The sequence below is a fragment of the Salmo salar genome, chromosome 15, assembly GCF_965601325.2.
Source record: "Salmo salar chromosome 15, fSalSal1, whole genome shotgun sequence".
In the NCBI taxonomy this organism is placed as follows: domain Eukaryota; kingdom Metazoa; phylum Chordata; class Actinopteri; order Salmoniformes; family Salmonidae; genus Salmo; species Salmo salar.
The window spans coordinates 2,474,583-2,498,076 of NC_138305.1; the positions used below are offsets into that span (position 1 = coordinate 2,474,583).

Sequence of the window (23,494 nt, forward strand, 5' to 3'; positions counted from 1 at the left end):
TCCCCATAGGATAACCCTTTTTGGTTCCAGGTCGAACCCTTTTTGGTTCCCTCTGTGGGAAGGGTTCTACATGGAACTCAAAAGGGTTCTACCTGGAACCAATAAGGCTTCTTCAAAGGGTTCTCCTATGGGGACAGTCGAAGAACCCTATTAGGTTCTAAATAGCACCTTTTTCTCTAAGAGTGTAGAGACAAATATTGAGCACATTCAATTAACTCAATATGCTATTATTTTACATCTAAAAATCTAAATTCACCTGAACCAACCATTTGTTTCCAGTTGACATTAGTGTTTTAAAAATTGTCTTCTACCAAACACACACACACACCTACATATTCATATACACACACTATTAGGGAGGGACTGTGCTGGGCAGGGTGCTGGATAAAACATAAATAACTGTGCATAATTGCACACAAACAGTACACGCCTCTGTGATGACATAGCACAGGCCTCTGTGCTGACACGCTCACAAAGATGCAGAAAGGGGGGTAAACAGATCAAACAGAACAGACGAATGGGAGGACAGGAGAGAACAGGGGAGGAGAGGAGAGGGAAGGAGAGGAGAGGAGAGGAGAGGAGAGGAGAGGAGAGGAGAGGAGAGGAGAGGAGAGGAGAGGAGAGGAGAGGAGAGGAGAGGAGAGGAGAGGAGAGGAGAGGAAAGGAAAGGAGAAGAGAGGTCAGAAGAGGAGAGGAGAAGAGAGGACAGGGGAGGACAGGAGAGGAGAGGAGAGGAGAGGAGAGGAGAGGAGAGGAGAGGAGAGGAGAGGAGAGGAGAGGAGAGGAGAGGAGAGGAGAGGAGAGGAGAGGAGAGGAGAGGAGAGGAGAGGAGAGGAGAGGAGAGGAGAGGAGAGGAGAGGAGAGGAGAGGAAAGGAGAGGGGAGGAGAAGAGAGGAGAGGACAGGAGAGGAGAGGGGGACAGGAGAGGAGAAGAGAGGAGAGGGGGGACAGGAGAGGAGAGGAGAAGAGAGAGAAGAGAGGAGAGGAGAAGAGAAGAGAGGAGAGGACAGGGGGAGAGGACAGGAGAGGAGAGGAGAAGAGAGGAGAGGAGAGGAGAGGAGAAGAAAGGAGAGGGGAGGAGAAGAGAGGAGAGGACAGGAGAGGAGAGGAGAGGGGGACAGGAGAGGAGAGGAGAATAGAAGAGAGGAGAGGAGAAGAGAAGAGAGGAGAGGACAGGGGGAGAGGACAGGAGAGGAGAGGAGAAGAGAGGAGAGGGGGGTGTACCTTAGTTCCATCCATTGGATTATGGATAACAGTGGTCTGAGCCTCCTACAAAAAGAGAGGGATGGAGGGAGAGAGATGGAAGGAGAGATGGAGAGAGAGAAAGAGAGAGAGATGGGGAGGGATGGAGAAAGAAAGCAAAGGAGAGCGAGAGAGATGAAAAGAAAGACAAAGAAAGAGTGAGGAAGGAAAACAGGTAGAGAGAAAGAGAAAAAGAACAGAGCGATAAAGGTGTGAACAGTATGTATGTAGGTCAGATGAGGTTAAAGGTGTGTGTGTACAGTACATTAGGAAAGTATTCAGACCCCTTGACTTTTTCCACATTTTGTTACGTTACAGCCTTATTCTAAAATGGATTAAAATATTTTTTTTCCCTCATCAATCTACACACAATACTCCATAATGAAAAAGCTAAAACAGGTTTTAGAAATCATTGAAAATGTATAAATAAAAAACTGAAATATGACATTTACATAAGTATTCAGAGCCTTTACTCTACTTTGTTGAAGCACCTTTGGCAGCGATTACAGCCTTGAGTCTTCTTAGGTATGACGCTACAAGCTTGGCACACCTGTATTTGGGGAGTTTCTCCCATTGCTCTCTGCAGATCCTCTCAAGCTCTGTCAGGTTGGAGGGGAGTGTCGCTGCACAGCTATGTTCAGGTCTCTCCAGAGATGTTCAATCGGGGTTCAAATCCGGGCTCTGGCTGGGCCACTCAAGAACATTCAGAGACTTGTCCTCAAGCCACTCCTGTGTTATCTTGGCTGTGTGCTTAGGGTCGTTGTCTTGTTGGAAGGTGAACCTTTGCCCAGTCTGAGGTCCTGAGCGCTCTGGAGCAGGTTTTCATCAAGGATCTCTCTGTACTTTGCGCCATTCATCTTTCCCTCGATCCTGACTAGTCTCCCGGTCCCTGCTGCTGAAAAACATCCCCACAGCATGATGCTGCCACCACCATGCTTCACTGTAGTGATGGTGCCAGGTTTCCTCCAGACGTGATGCTTGACATTCAGGCCAAAGAGTTCAATCTTGGTTTCATCAGACCAGAGAATCTTGTTTCTCATGGTCTGAGAGTCTTTAGGTGCCTTTTGGCAAACTCCAAGCGGGCTGTCATGTGCCTTTTACTGAGGAGTGACTTCCGTCTGGCCACTCAACCATAAAGGCCTGATTGGTGGAGTGCTGCAGAGATGGTTGTCCTTTTGGAAGGTTCTCCCATCTCACAGAGGAACTCTGGAGCTCTGTCAGAGTGACCATCGGGTTCTTGGTCACCTCCCTGACCAAGGCCCTTCTCCCCCGATTGCTCAGTTTGGCCGGGTGGCCAGCTCTAGGAAGAGTCTCGGTGCTTCCAAACTTCTTCCATTTAAGAATGATGGAGACCACTGTGTTCTTGGGGACCTTCAATGCTACAGAAATTTTTTGGTACCCTTCCCCAGATCTATGCCTTGACACAATCCTGACTCGGAGCTCTATGGACAATTCCTTCGACCTCATGGCTTGGTTTTTGCTCTGACATGCACTGTCAACTGTGGGACCTTATATAGACAGGTGTGTGCCTTTCCAAATCATGTACAATCAATTGAATTTACCACAGGTGGACTTCAATCAAGTTATAGAAACATCTCAAGGATGATCAATGGAAACTGTGATGTGGTGACTTTGGAGAAGATAAGAGACCAGACGAGGAATCAGTGGTTAAGGATAAACATAATACTTTACTGAGAAACGGTAGCCGCAGGATCACAGTGCACTTGAAAAACAACAAACACTAAGTCTCGAAAACTCAGTCAGGAAATGAACGCAAACGGTGAACAATTCAAGCTTCTGCAAAGCACAACAGAAAACGCCCCTCTTTTAACAGGGAAATCATAATGAGTAAATAAGACACACCTGAGTGTCGTTAATGTCTCTAGGGTGGTCTCTGGGTCCCTCTAGTGACAGGTGGAACCATGACAGAAACAGACTGCGCCTGAGCTCAATTTCGAGTCTCATACGTAAATAAGTTATTTCTGTTTATTTATTTTCAATACATTTGCTAAAATGTCTAAAAACCTGTTTTCTCTTTTTCTTAATAGATTGATGAGGAACAAAATTGATTTAATCCATTTTAGAATAAGGCGGAAATGTAACAAAATGTAGAAAAAGTCAAGGGGTCTGAATACCTTCCGAATACACTGTATGTCAGATGAGGTCAAAGCAAAAGGTGAGAAAACTGGTTAAAACTGGAAGAGATTCTTCTGGAGTGATAGAGTTGAGGGGTGGATGAGCTGAGGACTGTAATTTTTAATCAATTTAGAAAACACACACACACGCATGCTCGCGCTGAGCCGGAGGAGAGGAACATGGCTGGAACGGTCAGAGAGAACTCTGTGTAAAAGTTACAAACACACCATGTCTGCTAATCATTCTGCAGAGCTCTACTTACACTCACTCACTCACACTCACTCACTCACTCACTCACACTCACTCACTCACTCACTCACTCACTCACTCACTCACTCACTCACTCACTCACTCACTCACTCACTCACTCACTCACTCACACACACACACACACACACACACTCACACACTCACTAACACAATCATCAGAGACAAGTCTGAAAACACATATATTTTACACAAATATGCAGCAGACCCTCACAGAAACCCTGCAGGAACGTTGCCCCCCACAAAAGCACATAGTGTACAGTACACCATAGAGTACATTATGAAGAAGCCACTACGACGGTTATCCTCTTGACTCGACTGTTTCTGTCTGACATATAACATGTGGTAATACAGGTACACATGTAATATCTGTTCCTTCCCAACGATTCTACTTATATATGTTGAATCGCCACCATTCACAGCCGGCCATCTTCTACCTTAAGCCCCTCGTCAGCACGGTGTGTTTTCTACTTAACTGGAGACTGCTATGAGTCAACGAAGACCGTATACTTCAACCCAGTCTGGGTTGTGCTGTACTGTAGTAGGTACGTCAGCATCTGCTGCTAAGTGGGTTTACTGTTTACAGAAGAGTTTCCGGTGCTGTCACGGTGAGTGAGGTAAAAGCTACTCTAAAATACCATTACACCATGACAGGACTCCTTTATCTCTCTCTCTCGCTCTCTCTCTCTCTCTCTCAGAAGCCTCATTTGACACGCACGCACGCAGGCACGCACACACACTTTTCCCCACACCATTCTGAGCACTCTCCCCAGAAAGTGACACCTTCCGATGACCAATCACCAGCCAGCTGTCTTCTGCATGATTATGACATTATCGTCATGACAACCGTTGCCCTGGGCAACAGCTTGGGATATGGGGAGAGAGAAGAGAACAAAGTACCTGGGGTTTGACTGCAGATTGAGAACGTAAGGGGAGGGAGGGTTATGGAGGGAGGGAAGGTTAGGGAGGGAGGGTTAGGGAAGGAGGGAATGTTAGGGAGGAAGGGTTAGGGAGGGAGGGAATGTTAGGGAGGGAGGGTTAGGGAGGGAGGGTTAGGGAAGGAGGAGTGTTAGGGAGGGGGGTAGGGAGGTTAGGGAGGGAGGGTTAGGGAGGGAGGGAAGGTTAGGGAGCGAGGGAAGGTTAGGGAGGGAGGGTTAGGGAAGGAGGGAATGTTAGGGAGGGAGGGTTAGGGAGGGAGGGAGGGAAGGTTAGGGAGGGTTAGGGAGGTGAGGGAGGGAGGGTTAGGGAGGGAGGGAATGTTAGGGAGGGAGGGTGAGGGAGGGAGGTAAGGTTAGGGAGGGAGGGTTAGGGAGGGGAGGGTTAGGGAGGGAAGGTTAGGGAGGGAGGGTTAGGGAGGGAGGGAATGTTAGGGAGGAAGGGTTAGGGAGGGAGGTAAGGTTAGGGAGGGAGGGTTAGGGAGGGAGGTAAGGTTAGGGAGGGAGGGTTAGGGAGGGGAGGGGAGGTTAGGGAGGGAAGGTTAGGGAGGGAGGGTTAGGGAGGGAGGGAATGTTAGGGAGGGAGGGTTAGGGAGGGAGGGAATGTTAGGGAGGGAGGGAAGGTTAGGGAGGGAGGGTTAGGGAAGGAGGGAAGGTTAGGGAGGGAGGGAGGGTTAGGGAGGGAGGGAGGGAATGTTAGGGAGGGAGGGTTAGGGAAGGAGGGAATGTTAGGGAGGGAGGGTTAGGGAGGGAGGGAAGGTTAGGGAGGGAGGGTTAGGGAGGTTAGGGAGGGAGGGAAGGTTAGGGAGTGGGGGTTAGGGAGGGAGGGAGGGAAGGTTAGGGAGGGAGGGTTAGGGAGGGAGGGAAGGTTAGGGAGGGAGGGTTAGGGAAGGAGGAAGGTTAGGGAGGGAGGGTTAGGGAGGGAGGGAAGGTTAGGGAGGGAGGGTTAGGGAAGGAGGGAAGGTTAGGGAGGGAGGGTTAGGGAGGGAGGGAATGTTAGGGAGGGAGGGTTAGGGAGGTTAGGGAGGGAGGGAAGGTTAGGGAGGGAGGGTTAGGGAGGGAGGTAAGGTTAGGGAGGGAGGGTTAGGGAGGGGAGGGGAGGTTAGGGAGGGAAGGTTAGGGAGGGAGGGTTAGGGAGGGAGGGAATGTTAGGGAGGGAGGGTTAGGGAGGGAGGGAATGTTAGGGAGGGAGGGAAGGTTAGGGAGGGAGGGTTAGGGAAGGAGGGAAGGTTAGGGAGGGAGGGAGGGTTAGGGAGGGAGGGAGGGAATGTTAGGGAGGGAGGGTTAGGGAAGGAGGGAATGTTAGGGAGGGAGGGTTAGGGAGGGAGGGAAGGTTAGGGAGGGAGGGTTAGGGAGGTTAGGGAGGGAGGGAAGGTTAGGGAGTGGGGGTTAGGGAGGGAGGGAGGGAAGGTTAGGGAGGGAGGGTTAGGGAGGGAGGGAAGGTTAGGGAGGGAGGGTTAGGGAAGGAGGGAAGGTTAGGGAGGGAGGGTTAGGGAAGGAGGGAAGGTTAGGGAGGGAGGGTTAGGGAGGGAGGGAATGTTAGGGAGGGAGGGTTAGGGAGGTTAGGGAGGGAGGGAAGGTTAGGGAGGGAGGGTTAGGGAGGTGAGGGAGGGAGGGTTTGGGAGGGTGGGAAGGTTAGGGAGGGAGGGTTAGGGAGGGAGGGTTAGGGAGGTGAGGGAGGGTTAGGGAGGGAGGGTTTGGGAGGGAGGGAGGGTGGGAAGGTTATGGAGGGAAGGTTAGGTAGGGTGGTGGGAGGTTTAGCAAGGGAGGGAAGGTTACCGAGGTCAGGTTAGCGAGGGACACTGACAGACAGTTTGACAAAATAAAATAAAATTTCTTAACCTAACTATTACCCAACTATTACCTAACTATTACCTAAACCAAATATTACCTAAACCAACTATTACCTAAACCAACTATTACCCAACTACTACCCAACTATTACCTGAACCAACTATTACCTAACCCAACTATTACCTAACCCAACTATTACCTAAATATTACCTGAACCAACTATTACCTAACTATTACCTAAACCAACTATTACCTAAATATTACCTAAACCAACTATTACCTAAATATTACCTAAACCAACTATTACCTAAATATTACCTAAACCAACTATTACCTAACTATTACCTGAACCAACTATTACCTAAATATTACCTAAACCAACTATTACCTAAATATTACGTAAACCAACTATTACCTAACCCAACTATTACCTAAATATTACCTAAACCAACTATTACCTAACCCAACTATTACCTAAATATTACCTAACCCAACTATTACCTAAATATTACCTGAACCAACTATTACCTAACCCAACTATTACCTAAATATTACCTAAACCAACTATTACCTAACCCAACTATTACCTAAATATTACCTAAACCAACTATTACCTAACCCAACTATTACCTAAATATCATCTAAACCAACTATTACCTAAATATCATCTAAACCAACTATTACCTAACCCAACTATTACCTAAATATCATCTAAACCAACTATTACCTAACCCAACTATTACCTAAATATCATCTAAACCAACTATTACCAAACCCAACTATTAGGTAATAGTAGGTAGGTAGGGGTAAAGTGACTATGCATAGATAATAAAAATCGAGTAGAGGCAGTGGGGGGGGGGGGGGGGGGGGTGTCATTGTTAATAGTCTGGGTAGCCAGCCTTTACAGACTTGGTCAGGGAGAGGTTGAAAATGTCAGTGAAGACACTTGCCAGTTGGCCCGCGCATGCTGTGAGTACACGTCCTGGTAATCCGTCTGGCCCCGCGGCCTTGTGAATGTTGACCTTTAAAGGTCTTGCTCACATCGGCTACAGAGAGCGTGATCACACAGTCGTCCGGAACAGCTGGTGCTCATGCTTCAGTGCTTGCTTGCCTCGAAGCAAGCATAAAAGGCATTTAGCTCGTTTGGTAGGCTCGCCTCACTGCGCAGCTCGTGGCTGGGTTTCCCATTGTAGCCCGTGATAATTTGCAAGCTCTGCCAAATCCAAGGAGGGTCAGAGCCGGTGTAGTAGGATTCAATCTTAGTCCTGTATTGACGCTTTGCCTGTTTGATGGTTCGTCTGAGGGCATAGGGGGATTTCTTATAAGCGCCCGGATTAGTGTCCGGCTCCTTGAAAGCGGCAGCTCTAGCCTATAGCTCGATGCGGATGTTGCCTGTAATCCATGGCTTCTGGTTGGGATATTTATGCACGGCCACAGTGGGGACGACGTCGTCGATGCATTTATTGATGAAGCCGGTGACCGAGGTGGTGTACTCCTCAATGAACATATTCCAGTCTGTGCTAGCAAAACAGTCCTGTATCTTAGCATCCGCATCTTCTGACCACTTCCGTAATGAGCGAGTCACTGGTACTTCCTGCTTTAGTTTTTGCTTGTAAGCAGGAGGATAGAATTATGGTCAGATTTGCCAAATGGAGGGCGAGGGAGAGCTTTGTATGCATCACTGTGTGTGGAGTAAAGGTGGTTGCACATTCCTCTGTGTTACGTTCTGACCTGTAAAGGTGTGATTTGTTAGTGTTTAGTTTGGTCAGGACGTGGCAGGGTGTATTTGTTTTATGTGGTTCAGGGTGGTTGTGTGTATGTGTCCATGTAGAGAGGGGTATTTGATTTATTAGTCCAGGGTTTAGGTTATTGTTCTATGTTAGTTTATTTCTATGTTCTGTCTAGTCATTTGTATTAATATGTTTAGTTAATTGGTGGTGGGGCCTTCAGTTGGAGGCAGCTGTCTATCGTTGCCTCTGATTGAAGGTCCTATAATTAGGGGTGTGTTTGTATTGTGGATTGTGGTTAGTTGTATTCTGTTTTGTGCTTGTCACCTGACAGAACTGTTAGTGTCGTTTCTGTTAATTGTATACGTGTTTATTTTCTTTCTCCTTTATATATATTAAAGAGAGAAGATGAGTATACACTTCCCTGTTGCGTCTTGGTCCTCCACACACGACACTCGTTACACTCTGACTGGTAGAAATTAGGCAAAACGGGTTTAAGTTTGCCTGCATTAAAGTCCCTGGCCACTAGGAGCGCCGCTTCTGGATGAGCATTTTCTTGTTTGCTTACGGCCTCATACAGCTCATTGAGGGGGTCAAGTGCAAGTTCTGGTTAATTTATTAATATAAAAAAGAATCATGTTTTGGAGGGCTGTGTTGAGGTGAGGAGGAGGATTATTTAATATACTGTTTGAAGAGGGACTGTAGGGTTTCAGATGTTTTCAGAAGATGGGCAGGGAATGTGCTGTAATAGCTTCAGGGGGAAGCTGGTTCCACCAATGGGGTGCCAGGACAGAGAAGAGCTTGGTCTGGGCTGAGTGGGAGCTGCCCTCCCGTAGGGGTGGGATGGCCAAGAGACCTGAGGTGGCAGAACGGAGTGCTCAGGTTGGGGTGTAGGGTTTGAGCATAGCATGAAGGAAAGGGAGGGGCAGTTCTTCTTGCTGTGCCGTAGGTAAGCACCATGGTATTGTAGTGGATGCGAGCTTCGACTGGAAGCCAGTGGAGTGTGCGGAGGAAGGGGGTGACATGAGAGAACTTGGGAAGGTTGAAAAGAAGGAGGGCTGCAGCGTTCTGAAAAAGTTGTAGGGGTTTGATGGCACAAGCAGGGAGCCCAGTATAACAGCGAGTAGTCCAGATGGGAGAGGACAAGTTCCTGGATTAGGACCTGCGCCGCTTCCTGTGTGAGGTAGGATCATACTCTACGGATGTTGTAGAGCATGAAACTGCAGGAGCAGGTCACTGCTTTGATGTTTGCAGAGAACAATGGGGTGTTGTCCAGGGTCACGCCAAGGTTATTTGCACTCTGGGAGGGCGACACTGTGGAGGAAAGGTCTTTGAGCGAGCAGGCATTTCCTGGGAAGAAAAGCAATTCCGTCTTCTTGAGGTTGAGGTTTAGCTTGAGGTGGTAGGGCAGACTGTTACCTAACCCAACTATTACCTATCCCAACAATTACCTAACCCAACTATTACCTATCCCAACTATTACCTAACCCAACTATTAACTAAACTATCTATTACCATTCCCAACTATTAACTATCCCAACTATTACCTATCCCAACAATTACCTAACCCAAATTTTACCTAACCCAACTATTACCTATCCCAACAATTACCTAACCCAAATATTACCTATCCCAACAATTACCTAACCCAAATATTACCTAACCCAACTATTACCTATCCCTACAATGACCTAACCCAACTATTACCTATCCCAACTATTACCTAACCCAACTATTACCTAACCCAACTATTACCTATCATAACTATTACCTAACCCAACTATTACCTAAACTAACTACTACCTATCCCAACTATTACCTATCCCAACTATTACCTAACCCAACTATTACCTAAACTAACTATTACCTATCCCAACTATTACCTAAACTAACTATTACCTGTCCCAACTATTACCTGTCCCAACTATTACCTAAACCAACTATTACCTATCCCAACTATTACCTATCCCAAATATGACCTAAACTATTACCTATCCCAACTATTACCTATCCCAAATATTACATAAACCAACTATTACCTAAACCAACTATTACCTATCCCAACTATTACCTATCCCAACTATTACCTAACCCAACTATTACCTATCCCAACTACTACCTAACCCAACTATTACCTAACCCAACTATTACCTATCCCAACTATTACCTAACCCAATAATTACCTAAACTATTACCTAAACTAACTATTACCTATCCCAACTATTACCTAAACTAACTATTACCTATCCCAACTATTACCTATCCCAACTATTACCTATCCCAACTATGACCTATCCCAACTATTACCTAAACCAACTATTACCTATCCCAACTATTACCTAAACTAACTATTACCTATCCCAACTATTACCTATCCCAACTATTACCTAACCCAACTATTACCTATCCCAACTATTATCTATCCCAACTATTACCTATCCCAACTATTACCTATCCCAACTATTACCTATCCCAACTATTATCTATCCCAACTATTACCTATCGCAACTATTACCTATCCCAACTATTACCTAAACTAACTATTACCTATCCCAACTATTACCTATCCCAACTATTACCTAAACCAACTATTACCTATCCCAACTATTACCTAAACTAACTATTACCTATCCCAACTATTACCTATCCCAACTATTACCTATCCCAACTATTACCTAAACCAACTATTACCTATCCCAACTATTACCTATCCCAACTATTACCTAAACCAACTATTACCTATCCCAACTATTACCTAAACTAACTATTACCTATCCCAATAATTACCTATCCCAACTATTACCTAAACCAACTATTACCTAACCCAACTATTACCTATCCCAACTATTATCTATCCCAACTATTACCTATCCCAACTATTACCTATCCCAAACTATATCCTAACCCAACTATTACCTAAACTAACTATTACCTATCCCAACTATTACCTAAACTAACTATTACCTATCCCAACTATTACCTAAACCAACTATTACCTAAACCAACTATTACCTATCCCAACTATTACCTAAATAACTATTACCTATCCCAACTATTACCTAAACCAACTATTACCTACACCAACTATTACCTATCCCAACTATTACCTAAACTAACTATTACCTATCCCAACTATTACCTATCCCAACAATTACCTATCCCAAACTATATCCTAACCCAACTATTACCTAAACTAACTATTACCTATCCCAACTATTACCTAAACTAACTATTACCTATCCCAACTATAACCTAAACCAACTATTACCTAAACCAACTATTACCTATCCCAACTATTACCTAAACTAACTATTACCTATCCCAACTATTACCTAAACCAACTATTACCTACACCAACTATTACCTATCCCAACTATTACCTAAACTAACTATTACCTATCCCAACTATTACCTATCCCAACTATTACCTAAACCAACTATTACCTAACCCAACTATTACCTATCCCAACTATTACCTAAACCAACTATTACCTAAACCAACTATTACCTATCCCAACTATTACCTAAACTAACTATTACCTATCCCAAATATTACCTAAACCAACTATTACCTACACCAACTATTACCTATCACAACTATTACCTAAACTAACTATTACCTATCCCAACTATTACCTATCCCAACTATTACCTAAACCAACTATTACCTAACCCAACTATTACCTATCCCAACTATTACCTAACCCAACTATTACCTATCCCAACTATTACCTAACCCAACTATTACCTAAACTAACTACTACCTATCCCAACTATTACCTATCCCAACTATTACCTAACCCAACTATTACCTAAACTAACTATTACCTATCCCAACTATTACCTAAACTGACTATTACCTGTCCCAACTATTACCTAAACCAACTATTACCTAAACCAACTATTACCTAACCCAACTATTACCTATCCCAACTATTATCTATCCCAACTATTACCTATCCCAACTATTACCTATCCCAAACTATATCCTAACCCAACTATTACCTAAACTAACTATTACCTATCCCAACTATTACCTAAACTAACTATTACCTATCCCAACTATTACCTAAACCAACTATTACCTAAACCAACTATTACCTATCCCAACTATTAACTAAACTAACTATTACCTATCCCAACTATTACCTAAACCAACTATTACCTACCACCAACTATTACCTATCCCAACTATTACCTAAACTAACTATTACCTATCCCAACTATTACCTATCCCAACTATTACCTAAACCAACTATTACCTAACCCAACTATTACCTATCCCAACTATTACCTAACCCAACTATTACCTAACCCAACTATTACCTATCCCAACTATTACCTAACCCAACTATTACCTAAACTAACTACTACCTATCTCAACTATTACCTATCCCAACTATTACCTAACCCAACTATTACCTAAACTAACTATTACCTATCCCAACTATTACCTAAACTAACCATTACCTGTCCCAACTATTACCTAAACCAACTATTACCTAAACCAACTATTACCTATCCCAACTATTACCTATCCCAAATATTACCTAAACTAACTATTACCTATCCCAACTATTACCTATCCCAACTATTACCTAAACCAACTATTACCTAAACCAACTATTACCTATCCCAACTATTACCTATCCCAACTATTACCTAACTAAACTATTACCTATCCCAACTACTACCTAACCCAACTATTACCTAACCCAACTGTTACCTATCCCACCTATTACCTAACCCAATAATTACCTAAACTATTACCTAAACTAACTATTACCTAAACTAACTATTACCTAACCCAAATATTACCTAACCCAACTATTACCTAAATGAACTATTACCTATCCCAACTATTACCTATCCCAACTATTACCTATCCCAACTATTACCTAAACTAACTATTACCTATCCCAACTATTATCTATCCCAACTATTACCTATCCAAATTATTACCTATCCCAAACTATATCCTAACCCAACAATTACCTACACTAACTATTACCTATCCCAACTATTACCTAAACTAACTATTACCTATCCCAACTATTACCTAAACCAACTATTACCTATCCCAACTATTACCTATCCCAACTATTACCTAAACCAACTATTACCTAACCCAACTATTACCTAAACTAACTACTACCTATCCCAACTATTACCTATCCCAACTATTACCTAAACTAACTATTACCTATCCCAACTATTACCTAAACTAACTATTAACTGTCCCAACTATTACCTAAACCAACTATTACCTATCCCAACTATTACCTATCCCAACTATTACCTAAACTAACTATTACCTATCCCAACGATTACCTATCCCAACTATTACCTAAACCAACTATTATCTATCCCAACTATTACCTGTCCCAACTATTACCTAACCCGACTATTACCTATCCCAACTATTACCTAACCCAACTATTACCTATCCCAACTATTACCTATCCCAACTATTACCTATCCCAACTATTAACTAACCCAACAATTACCTATCCCAACTATTACCTAACCCAACTATTACCTATCCCAACTATTACCTATCCCAACTACAACCTAACCCAACTATTACCTAACCCAACTATTACCTAACCCAACTATTACCTAAACTAACTATTACCTATCCCAACTATTACCTATCCCAACTATTACCTATCCCAACTATTACCTAAACTAACTATTACCTATCCCAACTATTACCTATCCCAACTATTACTTATCCTAACTATTACCTAACACTAACTATTACCTATCCCAACTATTACCTATCCCAACTATTACTTATCCCAACTATTACCAAAACTAACTATTACCTATCCCAACTATTACCTAAATTAACTATTACCTATCCCAACTATTACCTATCCCAACTATTACCTAAACTAACTATTACACCTATCCCAACTATTACCTATCCCAACTATTACCTAAACTAACTATTACCTATCCCAACTATTACCTATCCCAACTATTACCTATCCCAACTATTACCTAAACCAACTATTACCTATCCCAACTATTACCTAAACTAACTATTACCTATCCCAACTATTACCTATCCCAACTATTACCTAAACCAACTATTACCTAACCCAACTATTACCTATCCCAACTATTATCTATCCCAACTATTACCTATCCCAACTATTACCTATCCCAACTATTATCTATCCCAACTATTACCTATCCCAACTATTACCTATCCCAACTATTACCTAAACTAACTATTACCTATCCCAACTATTACCTATCCCAACTATTACCTATCCCAATTATTACCTAAACCAACTATTACCTATCCCAACTATTACCTAAACTAACTATTACCTATCCCAAATATTACCTAAACTAACTATTACCTATCCCAACTATTACCTAGCCCAACTACTACCTAACCCAACTATTACCTAACCCAACTATTACCTATCCCAACTATTACCTAACCCAATAATTACCTAAACTATTACCTAAACTAACTATTACCTAAACTAACTATTACCTAACCCAACTATTACCTAACCTAACTATTACCTAAAATAACTATTACCTATCCCAACTATTACCTATCCCAACTATTACCTATCCCAACTATTACCTAAACTAACTATTACCTATCTCAACTATTACCTATCCTAACTATTACTTATCCCAACTATTACCTAAACGAACTATTACCTATCCCAACTATTACCTATCCCAACTATTACCTATCCCAACTATTACCTAAACTAACTATTACCTATCCCAACTATTACCTAAATTAACTATTACCTATCCCAACTATTACCTATCCCAACTATTACCTAAACTAACTATTACACCTATCCCAACTATTACCTATCCCAACTATTACCTAAACTAACTATTACCTATCCCAACTATTACCTATCCCAACTATTACCTAAACCAACTATTACCTATCCCAACTATTACCTAAACTAACTATTACCTATCCCAACTATTACCTATCCCAACTATTACCTAAACCAACTATTACCTAACCCAACTATTACCTATCCCAACTATTATCTATCCCAACTATTACCTATCCCAACTATTACCTATCCCAACTATTACCTATCCCAACTATTATCTATCCCAACTATTACCTATCCCAACTATTACCTAAACTAACTATTACCTATCCCAACTATTACCTATCCCAACTATTACCTATCCCAACTATTACCTATCCCAACTATTACCTAAACCAACTATTACCTATCCCAACTATTACCTAAACGAACTATTACCTATCCCAACTATTACCTATCCCAACTATTACCTATCCCAACTATTACCTAAACCAACTATTACCTATCCCAACTATTACCTAAACTAACTATTACCTATCCCAACTATTACCTATCCCAACTATTACCTAAACCAACTATTACCTAACCCAACTATTACCTATCCCAACTATTACCTATTCGAAACTATATCCTAACCCAACTATTACCTAAACTAACTATTACCTATCCCAACTATTACCTAAACTAACTATTACCTATCCCAACTATTACCTATCCAAACTATTACCTATCCCAACTATTACCTATCCCAACTATTACCTAAACCAACTATTACCTAACCCAGCTATTACCTATCCCAACTATTACCTAACCCAACTATTACCTATCCCAACTATTATCTATCCCAACTATTACCTATCCCAAATATTACCTATCCCAAACTATATCCTAACCCAAATATTACCTAAACTAACTATTACCTATAGCAACTATTACCTAAACTAACTATTACCTATCCCAACTATTACCTAAACCAACTATTACCTAAACCAACTATTACCTTTCCCAACTATTACCTAAACTAACTATTACCTATCCCAACTATTACCTATCCCAACTATTACCTAAACCAACTATTACCTAACCCAACTATTACCTATCCCAACTATTACCTAACCCAACTATTACCTAAACTAACTATTACCTATCCCAACTATTACCTAAACCAACTATTACCTAAACCAACTATTACCTTTCCCAACTATTACCTAAACTAACTATTACCTATCCCAACTATTACCTATCCCAACTATTACCTAAACCAACTATTACCTAACCCAACTATTACCTATCCCAACTATTACCTATCCCAACTATTACCTAAACTAACTATTACTTATCCCAACTATTACCTAAACTAACTATTACCTGTCCCAACTATTACCTAAACCAACTATTACCTATCCCAACTATTACCTATCCCAACTATTACCTAAACTAACTATTACCTATCCCAACTATTACCTATCCCAACTATTACCTAAACCAACTATTACCTATCCAAACTATTACCTATCCCAACTATTACCGAACCCAACTATTACCTATCCCAACTATTACCTAACCCAACTATTACCTATCCCAACTATTACCTATCCCAACTATTACCTGACCCAACTATTACCTAACCCAACTATTACCTAACCCAACTATTACCTAAACTAACTATTACCTATCCCAACTATTACCTATTCCAACTATTACCTATCCCAACTATTACCTATCCCAACTATTACCTAAACTAACTACTACCTATCCCAACTATTACCTATCCCAAATATTACCTATCCCAACTATTACCTAAACGAACTATTACCTATCCCAACTATTACCTATCCCAACTATTACCTATCCCAACTATTACCTAAACTAACTATTACCTATCCCAACTATTACCTAAATTAACTATTACCTATCCCAACTATTACCTATCCCAACTATTACCTATCCCAACTATTACCTAAACTAACTATTACCTATCCCAACTATTACCTAACCCAACTATTACCTATCCCAACTATTACCTAACCCAACTATTACCTAAACTAACTACTACCTATCCCAATTATTACCTATCCCAACTATTACCTAACCCAACTATTACCTAAACTAACTATTACCTATCCCAACTATTACCTAAACTAACTATTACCTGTCCCAACTATTACCTAAACCAACTATTACCTAAACCAACTATTACCTAACCCAACTATTACCTATCCCAACTATTATCTATCCCAACTATTACCTATCCCAACTATTACCTATCCCAAACTATATCCTAACCCAACTATTACCTAAACTAACTATTTCCTATCCCAACTATTACCTAAACTAACTATTACCTATCCCAACTATTACCTAAACCAACTATTACCTAAACCAACTATTACCTATCCCAACTATTACCTAAACTAACTATTACCTATCCCAACTATTACCTAAACCAACTATTACCTAAACCAACTATTACCTATCCCAACTATTACCTAAACTAACTATTACCTATCCCAACTATTACCTTTCTCAACTATTACCTAAACCAACTATTACCTAACCCAACTATTACCTATTCCAACTATTACCTATCCCAACTATTACCTAAACTAACTATTACCTATCCCAACTTTTACCTATCTCAACTATTACCTAAACCAACTATTACCTAACCCAACTATTACCTATTCCAACTATTACCTAACCCAACTATTACCTAACCCAACTATTACCTATCCCAACTATTACCTAACCCAACTATTACCTAAACTAACTACTACCTATCCCAACTATTACCTATCCCAACTATTACCTAACCCAACTATTACCTAAACTAACTATTACCTATCCCAACTATTACCTAAACTAACTATTACCTGTCCCAACTATTACCTAAACCAACTATTACCTAAACCAACTATTACCTATCCCAACTATTACCTAACTAAACTATTACCTATCCCAACCACTACCTAACCCAACTATTACCTAACCCAACTGTTACCTATCCCACCTATTACCTAACCCAATAATTACCTAAACTATTACCTAAACTAACTATTACCTAAACTAACTATTACCTAACCCAAATATTACCTAACCCAACTATTACCTAAATGAACTATTACCTATCCCAACTATTACCTATCCCAACTATTACCTATCCCAACTATTACTTAAACTAACTATTACCTATCCCAACTATTATCTATCCTAACTATTACCTATCCCAATTATTACCTATCCCAAACTATATCCTAACCCAACAATTACCTACACTAACTATTACCTATCCCAACTATTACCTAAACTAACTATTACCTATCCCAACTATTACCTAAACCAACTATTACCTATCCCAACTATTACCTATCCCAACTATTACGTAAACCAACTATTACCTAACCCAACTATTACCTAAACTAACTACTACCTATCCCAACTATTACCTATCCCAACTATTACCTAAACTAACTATTACCTATCCCAACTATTACCTAAACTAACTATTAACTGTCCCAACTATTACCTAAACCAACTATTACCTATCCCAACTATTACCTATCCCAACTATTACCTAAACTAACTATTACCTATCCCAACGATTACCTATCCCAACTATTACCTAAACCAACTATTATCTATCCCAACTATTACCTGTCCCAACTATTACCTAACCCGACTATTACCTATCCCAACTATTACCTAACCCAACTATTACCTATCCCAACTATTACCTATCCCAACTATTACCTATCCCAACTATTACCTAACCCAACAATTACCTATCCCAACTATTACCTAACCCAACTATTACCTATCCCAACTATTACCTATCCCAACTACTACCTAACCCAACTATTACCTAACCCAACTATTACCTAACCCAACTATTACCTAAACTAACTATTACCTATCCCAACTATTACCTATCCCAACTATTACCTATCCCAACTATTACCTAAACTAACTATTACCTATCCCAACTATTACCTATCCCAACTATTACTTATCCCAACTATTACCTAAACTAACTATTACCTATCCCAACTATTACCTATCCCAACTATTACCTATCCCAACTATTACTTATCCCAACTATTACCTAAACTAACTATTACCTATCCCAACTATTACCTAAATTAACTATTACCTATCCCAACTATTACCTATCCCAACTATTACCTAAACTAACTATTACACCTATCCCAACTATTACCTATCCCAACTATTACCTAAACTAACTATTACCTATCCCAACTATTACCTATCCCAACTATTACCTATCCCAACTATTACCTATCCCAACTATTACCTAAACCAACTATTACCTATCCCAACTATTACCTAAACTAACTATTACCTATCCCAACTATTACCTATCCCAACTATTACCTAAACCAACTATTACCTAACCCAACTAATACCTATCCCAACTATTATCTATCCCAACTATTACCTATCACAACTATTACCTATCCCAACTATTATCTATCCCAACTATTACCTATCCCAACTATTACCTATCCCAACTATTACCTAAACTAACTATTACCTATCCCAACTATTACCTATCCCAACTATTACCTATCCCAACTATTACCTATCCCAATTTTTACCTAAACCAACTATTACCTATCCCAACTATTACCTAAACTAACTATTACCTATCCCAAATATTACCTAAACTAACTATTACCTATCCCAACTATTACCTAGCCCAACTACTACCTAACCCAACTATTACCTAACCCAACTATTACCTATCCCAACTATTACCTAACCCAATAATTACCTAAACTATTACCTAAACTAACTATTACCTAAACTAACTATTACCTAACCCAACTATTACCTAACCTAACTATTACCTAAAATAACTATTACCTATCCCAACTATTACCTATCCCAACTATTACCTATCCCAACTATTACCTAAACTAACTATTACCTATCTCAACTATTACCTATCCCAACTATTACTTATCCCAACTATTACCTAAACGAACTATTACCTATCCCAACTATTACCTATCCCAACTATTACTTATCCCAACTATTACCTAAACTAACTATTACCTATCCCAACTATTACCTAAATTAACTATTACCTATCCCAACTATTACCTATCCCAACTATTACCTAAACTAACTATTACACCTATCCCAACTATTACCTATCCCAACTATTACCTAAACTAACTATTACCTATCCCAACTATTACCTATCCCAACTATTACCTATCCCAACTATTACCTAAACCAACTATTACCTATCCCAACTATTACCTAAACTAACTATTACCTATCCCAACTATTACCTATCCCAACTATTACCTAAACCAACTATTACCTAACCCAACTATTACCTATCCCAACTATTATCTATCCCAACTATTACCTATCCCAACTATTACCTATCCCAACTATTACCTATCCCAACTATTATCTATCCCAACTATTACCTATCCCAACTATTACCTAAACTAACTATTACCTATCCCAACTATTACCTATCCCAACTATTACCTATCCCAACTATTACCTAAACCAACTATTACCTATCCCAACTATTACCTAAACGAACTATTACCTATCCCAACTATTACCTATCCCAACTATTACCTATCCCAACTATTACCTAAACCAACTATTACCTATCCCAACTATTACCTAAACTAACTATTACCTATCCCAACTATTACCTATCCCAACTATTACCTAAACCAACTATTACCTAACCCAACTATTACCTATCCCAACTATTACCTATTCGAAACTATATCCTAACCCAACTATTACCTAAGCTAACTATTACCTATCCCAACTATTACCTAAACTAACTATTACCTATCCCAACTATTACCTATCCAAACTATTACCTATCCCAACTATTACCTATCCCAACTATTACCTAAACCAACTATTACCTAACCCAGCTATTACCTATCCCAACTATTACCTAACCCAACTATTACCTATCCCAACTATTATCTATCCCAACTATTACCTATCCCAATTATTACCTATCCCAAACTATATCCTAACCCAAATATTACCTAAACTAACTATTACCTATAGCAACTATTACCTAAACTAACTATTACCTATCCCAACTATTACCTAAACCAACTATTACCTAAACCAACTATTACCTTTCCCAACTATTACCTAAACTAACTATTACCTATCCCAACTATTACCTATCCCAACTATTACCTAAACCAACTATTACCTAACCCAACTATTACCTATCCCAACTATTACCTAACCCAACTATTACCTAAACTAACTACTACCTATCCCAACTATTACCTATCCCAACTATTACCTAAACTAACTATTACTTATCACAACTATTACCTAAACTAACTATTACCTGTCCCAACTATTACCTAAACCAACTATTACCTATCCCAACTATTACCTATCCCAACTATTACCTAAACTAACTATTACCTATCCCAACTATTACCTATCCCAACTATTACCTAAACCAACTATTACCTATCCAAACTATTACCTATCCCAACTATTACCGAACCCAACTATTACCTATCCCAACTATTACCTAACCCAACTATTACCTATCCCAACTATTACCTATCCCAACTATTACCTGACCCAACTATTACCTAACCCAACTATTACCTAACCCAACTATTACCTAAACTAACTATTACCTATCCCAACTTTTACCTATCCCAACTATTACCTAAACTAACTATTACCTATCGCAACTATTACCTAAATTAACTATTACCTATCCCAACTATTACCTATCCCAACTATTACCTATCCCAACTATTACCTAAACTAACTATTACCTATCCCAACTATTACCTAACCCAACTATTACCTATCCCAACTATTACCTAACCCAACTATTACCTAAACTAACTACTACCTATCCCAATTATTACCTATCCCAACTATTACCTAACCCAACTATTACCTAAACTAACTATTACCTATCCCAACTATTACCTAAACTAACTATTACCTGTCCCAACTATTACCTAAACCAACTATTACCTAAACCAACTATTACCTAACCCAACTATTACCTATCCCAACTATTATCTATCCCAACTATTACCTATCCCAACTATTACCTATCCCAAACTATATCCTAACCCAACTATTACCTAAACTAACTATTTCCTATCCCAACTATTACCTAAACTAACTATTACCTATCCCAACTATTACCTAAACCAACTATTACCTAAACCAACTATTACCTATCCCAACTATTACCTAAACTAACTATTACCTATCCCAACTATTACCTAAACCAACTATTACCTAAACCAACTATTACCTATCCCAACTATTACCTAAACTAACTATTACCTATCCCAACTATTACCTTTCTCAACTATTACCTAAACCAACTATTACCTAACCCAACTATTACCTATTCCAACTATTACCTATCCCAACTATTACCTAAACTAACTATTACCTATCCCAACTATTACCTATCTCAACTATTACCTAAACCAACTATTTCCTAACCCAACTATTACCTATTCCAACTATTACCTAACCCAACTATTACCTAACCCAACTATTACCTATCACAACTATTACCTAACCCAACTATTACCTAAACTAACTACTACCTATCCCAACTATTACCTATCCCAACTATTACCTAACCCAACTATTACCTAAACTAACTATTACCTATCCCAACTATTACCTAAACTAACTATTACCTGTCCCAACTATTACCTAAACCAACTATTACCTAAACCAACTATTACCTATCCCAACTATTACCTATCCCAAATATTACCTAAACTAACTATTACCTATCCCAACTATTACCTATCCCAACTATTACCTAAACCAACTATTACCTAAACCAACTATTACCTATCCCAACTATTACCTATCCCAACTATTACCTAAGTAAACTATTACCTATCCCAACTACTACCTAACCCAACTATTACCTAACCCAACTGTTACCTATCCCACCTATTACATAACACAATAATTACCTAAACTATTACCTAAACTAACTATTACCTAAATGAACTATTACCTATCCCAACTATTACCTATCCCAACTATTACCTATCCCAACTATTACCTAAACTAACTATTACCTATCCCAACTATTATCTATCCCAACTATTACCTATCCCAATTATTACCTATCCCAAACTATATCCTAACCCAACAATTACCTACACTAACTATTACCTATCCCAACTATTACCTAAACTAACTATTACCTATCCCAACTATTACCTAAACCAACTATTACCTATCCCAACTATTACCTAACCCAACTATTACCTATCCAAACTATTACCTAACCCAACTATTACCTAAACTAACTACTACCTATCCCAACTATTACCTATCCCAACTATTACCTAAACGAACTATTACCTATCCCAACTATTACCTAAACTAACTATTACCTGTCCCAACTATTACCTAAACCAACTATTACCTATCCCAACTATTACCTATCCCAACTATTACCTAAACTAACTATTACCTATCCCAACGATTACCTATTCCAACTATTACCTAAACCAACTAT

The 23,494-nt window shown here is 39.8% G+C and overlaps 1 protein-coding gene across 16 annotated transcripts in view; it reads right to left on the reverse strand.

Annotated features, from left to right (window-relative positions):
- The window catches only part of LOC100195738 (calcium/calmodulin-dependent protein kinase type II subunit beta), a 222,652-nt gene that overhangs the window by 22,089 nt on the left and 177,069 nt on the right, over positions 1-23,494 (reverse strand). For 10 of the 16 annotated variants that reach the window (XM_045695285.2, XM_045695280.2, XM_045695278.2 and 7 more), the window contains one exon: positions 1,225-1,269. The exons of the other annotated variants lie outside the window; for them this stretch is intronic. In XM_045695285.2, coding sequence (XP_045551241.2) covers positions 1,225-1,269 — 45 coding nt within the window. The remainder of the gene's footprint in view (positions 1-1,224; positions 1,270-23,494) is intronic. 16 annotated transcript variants of the gene reach the window in all.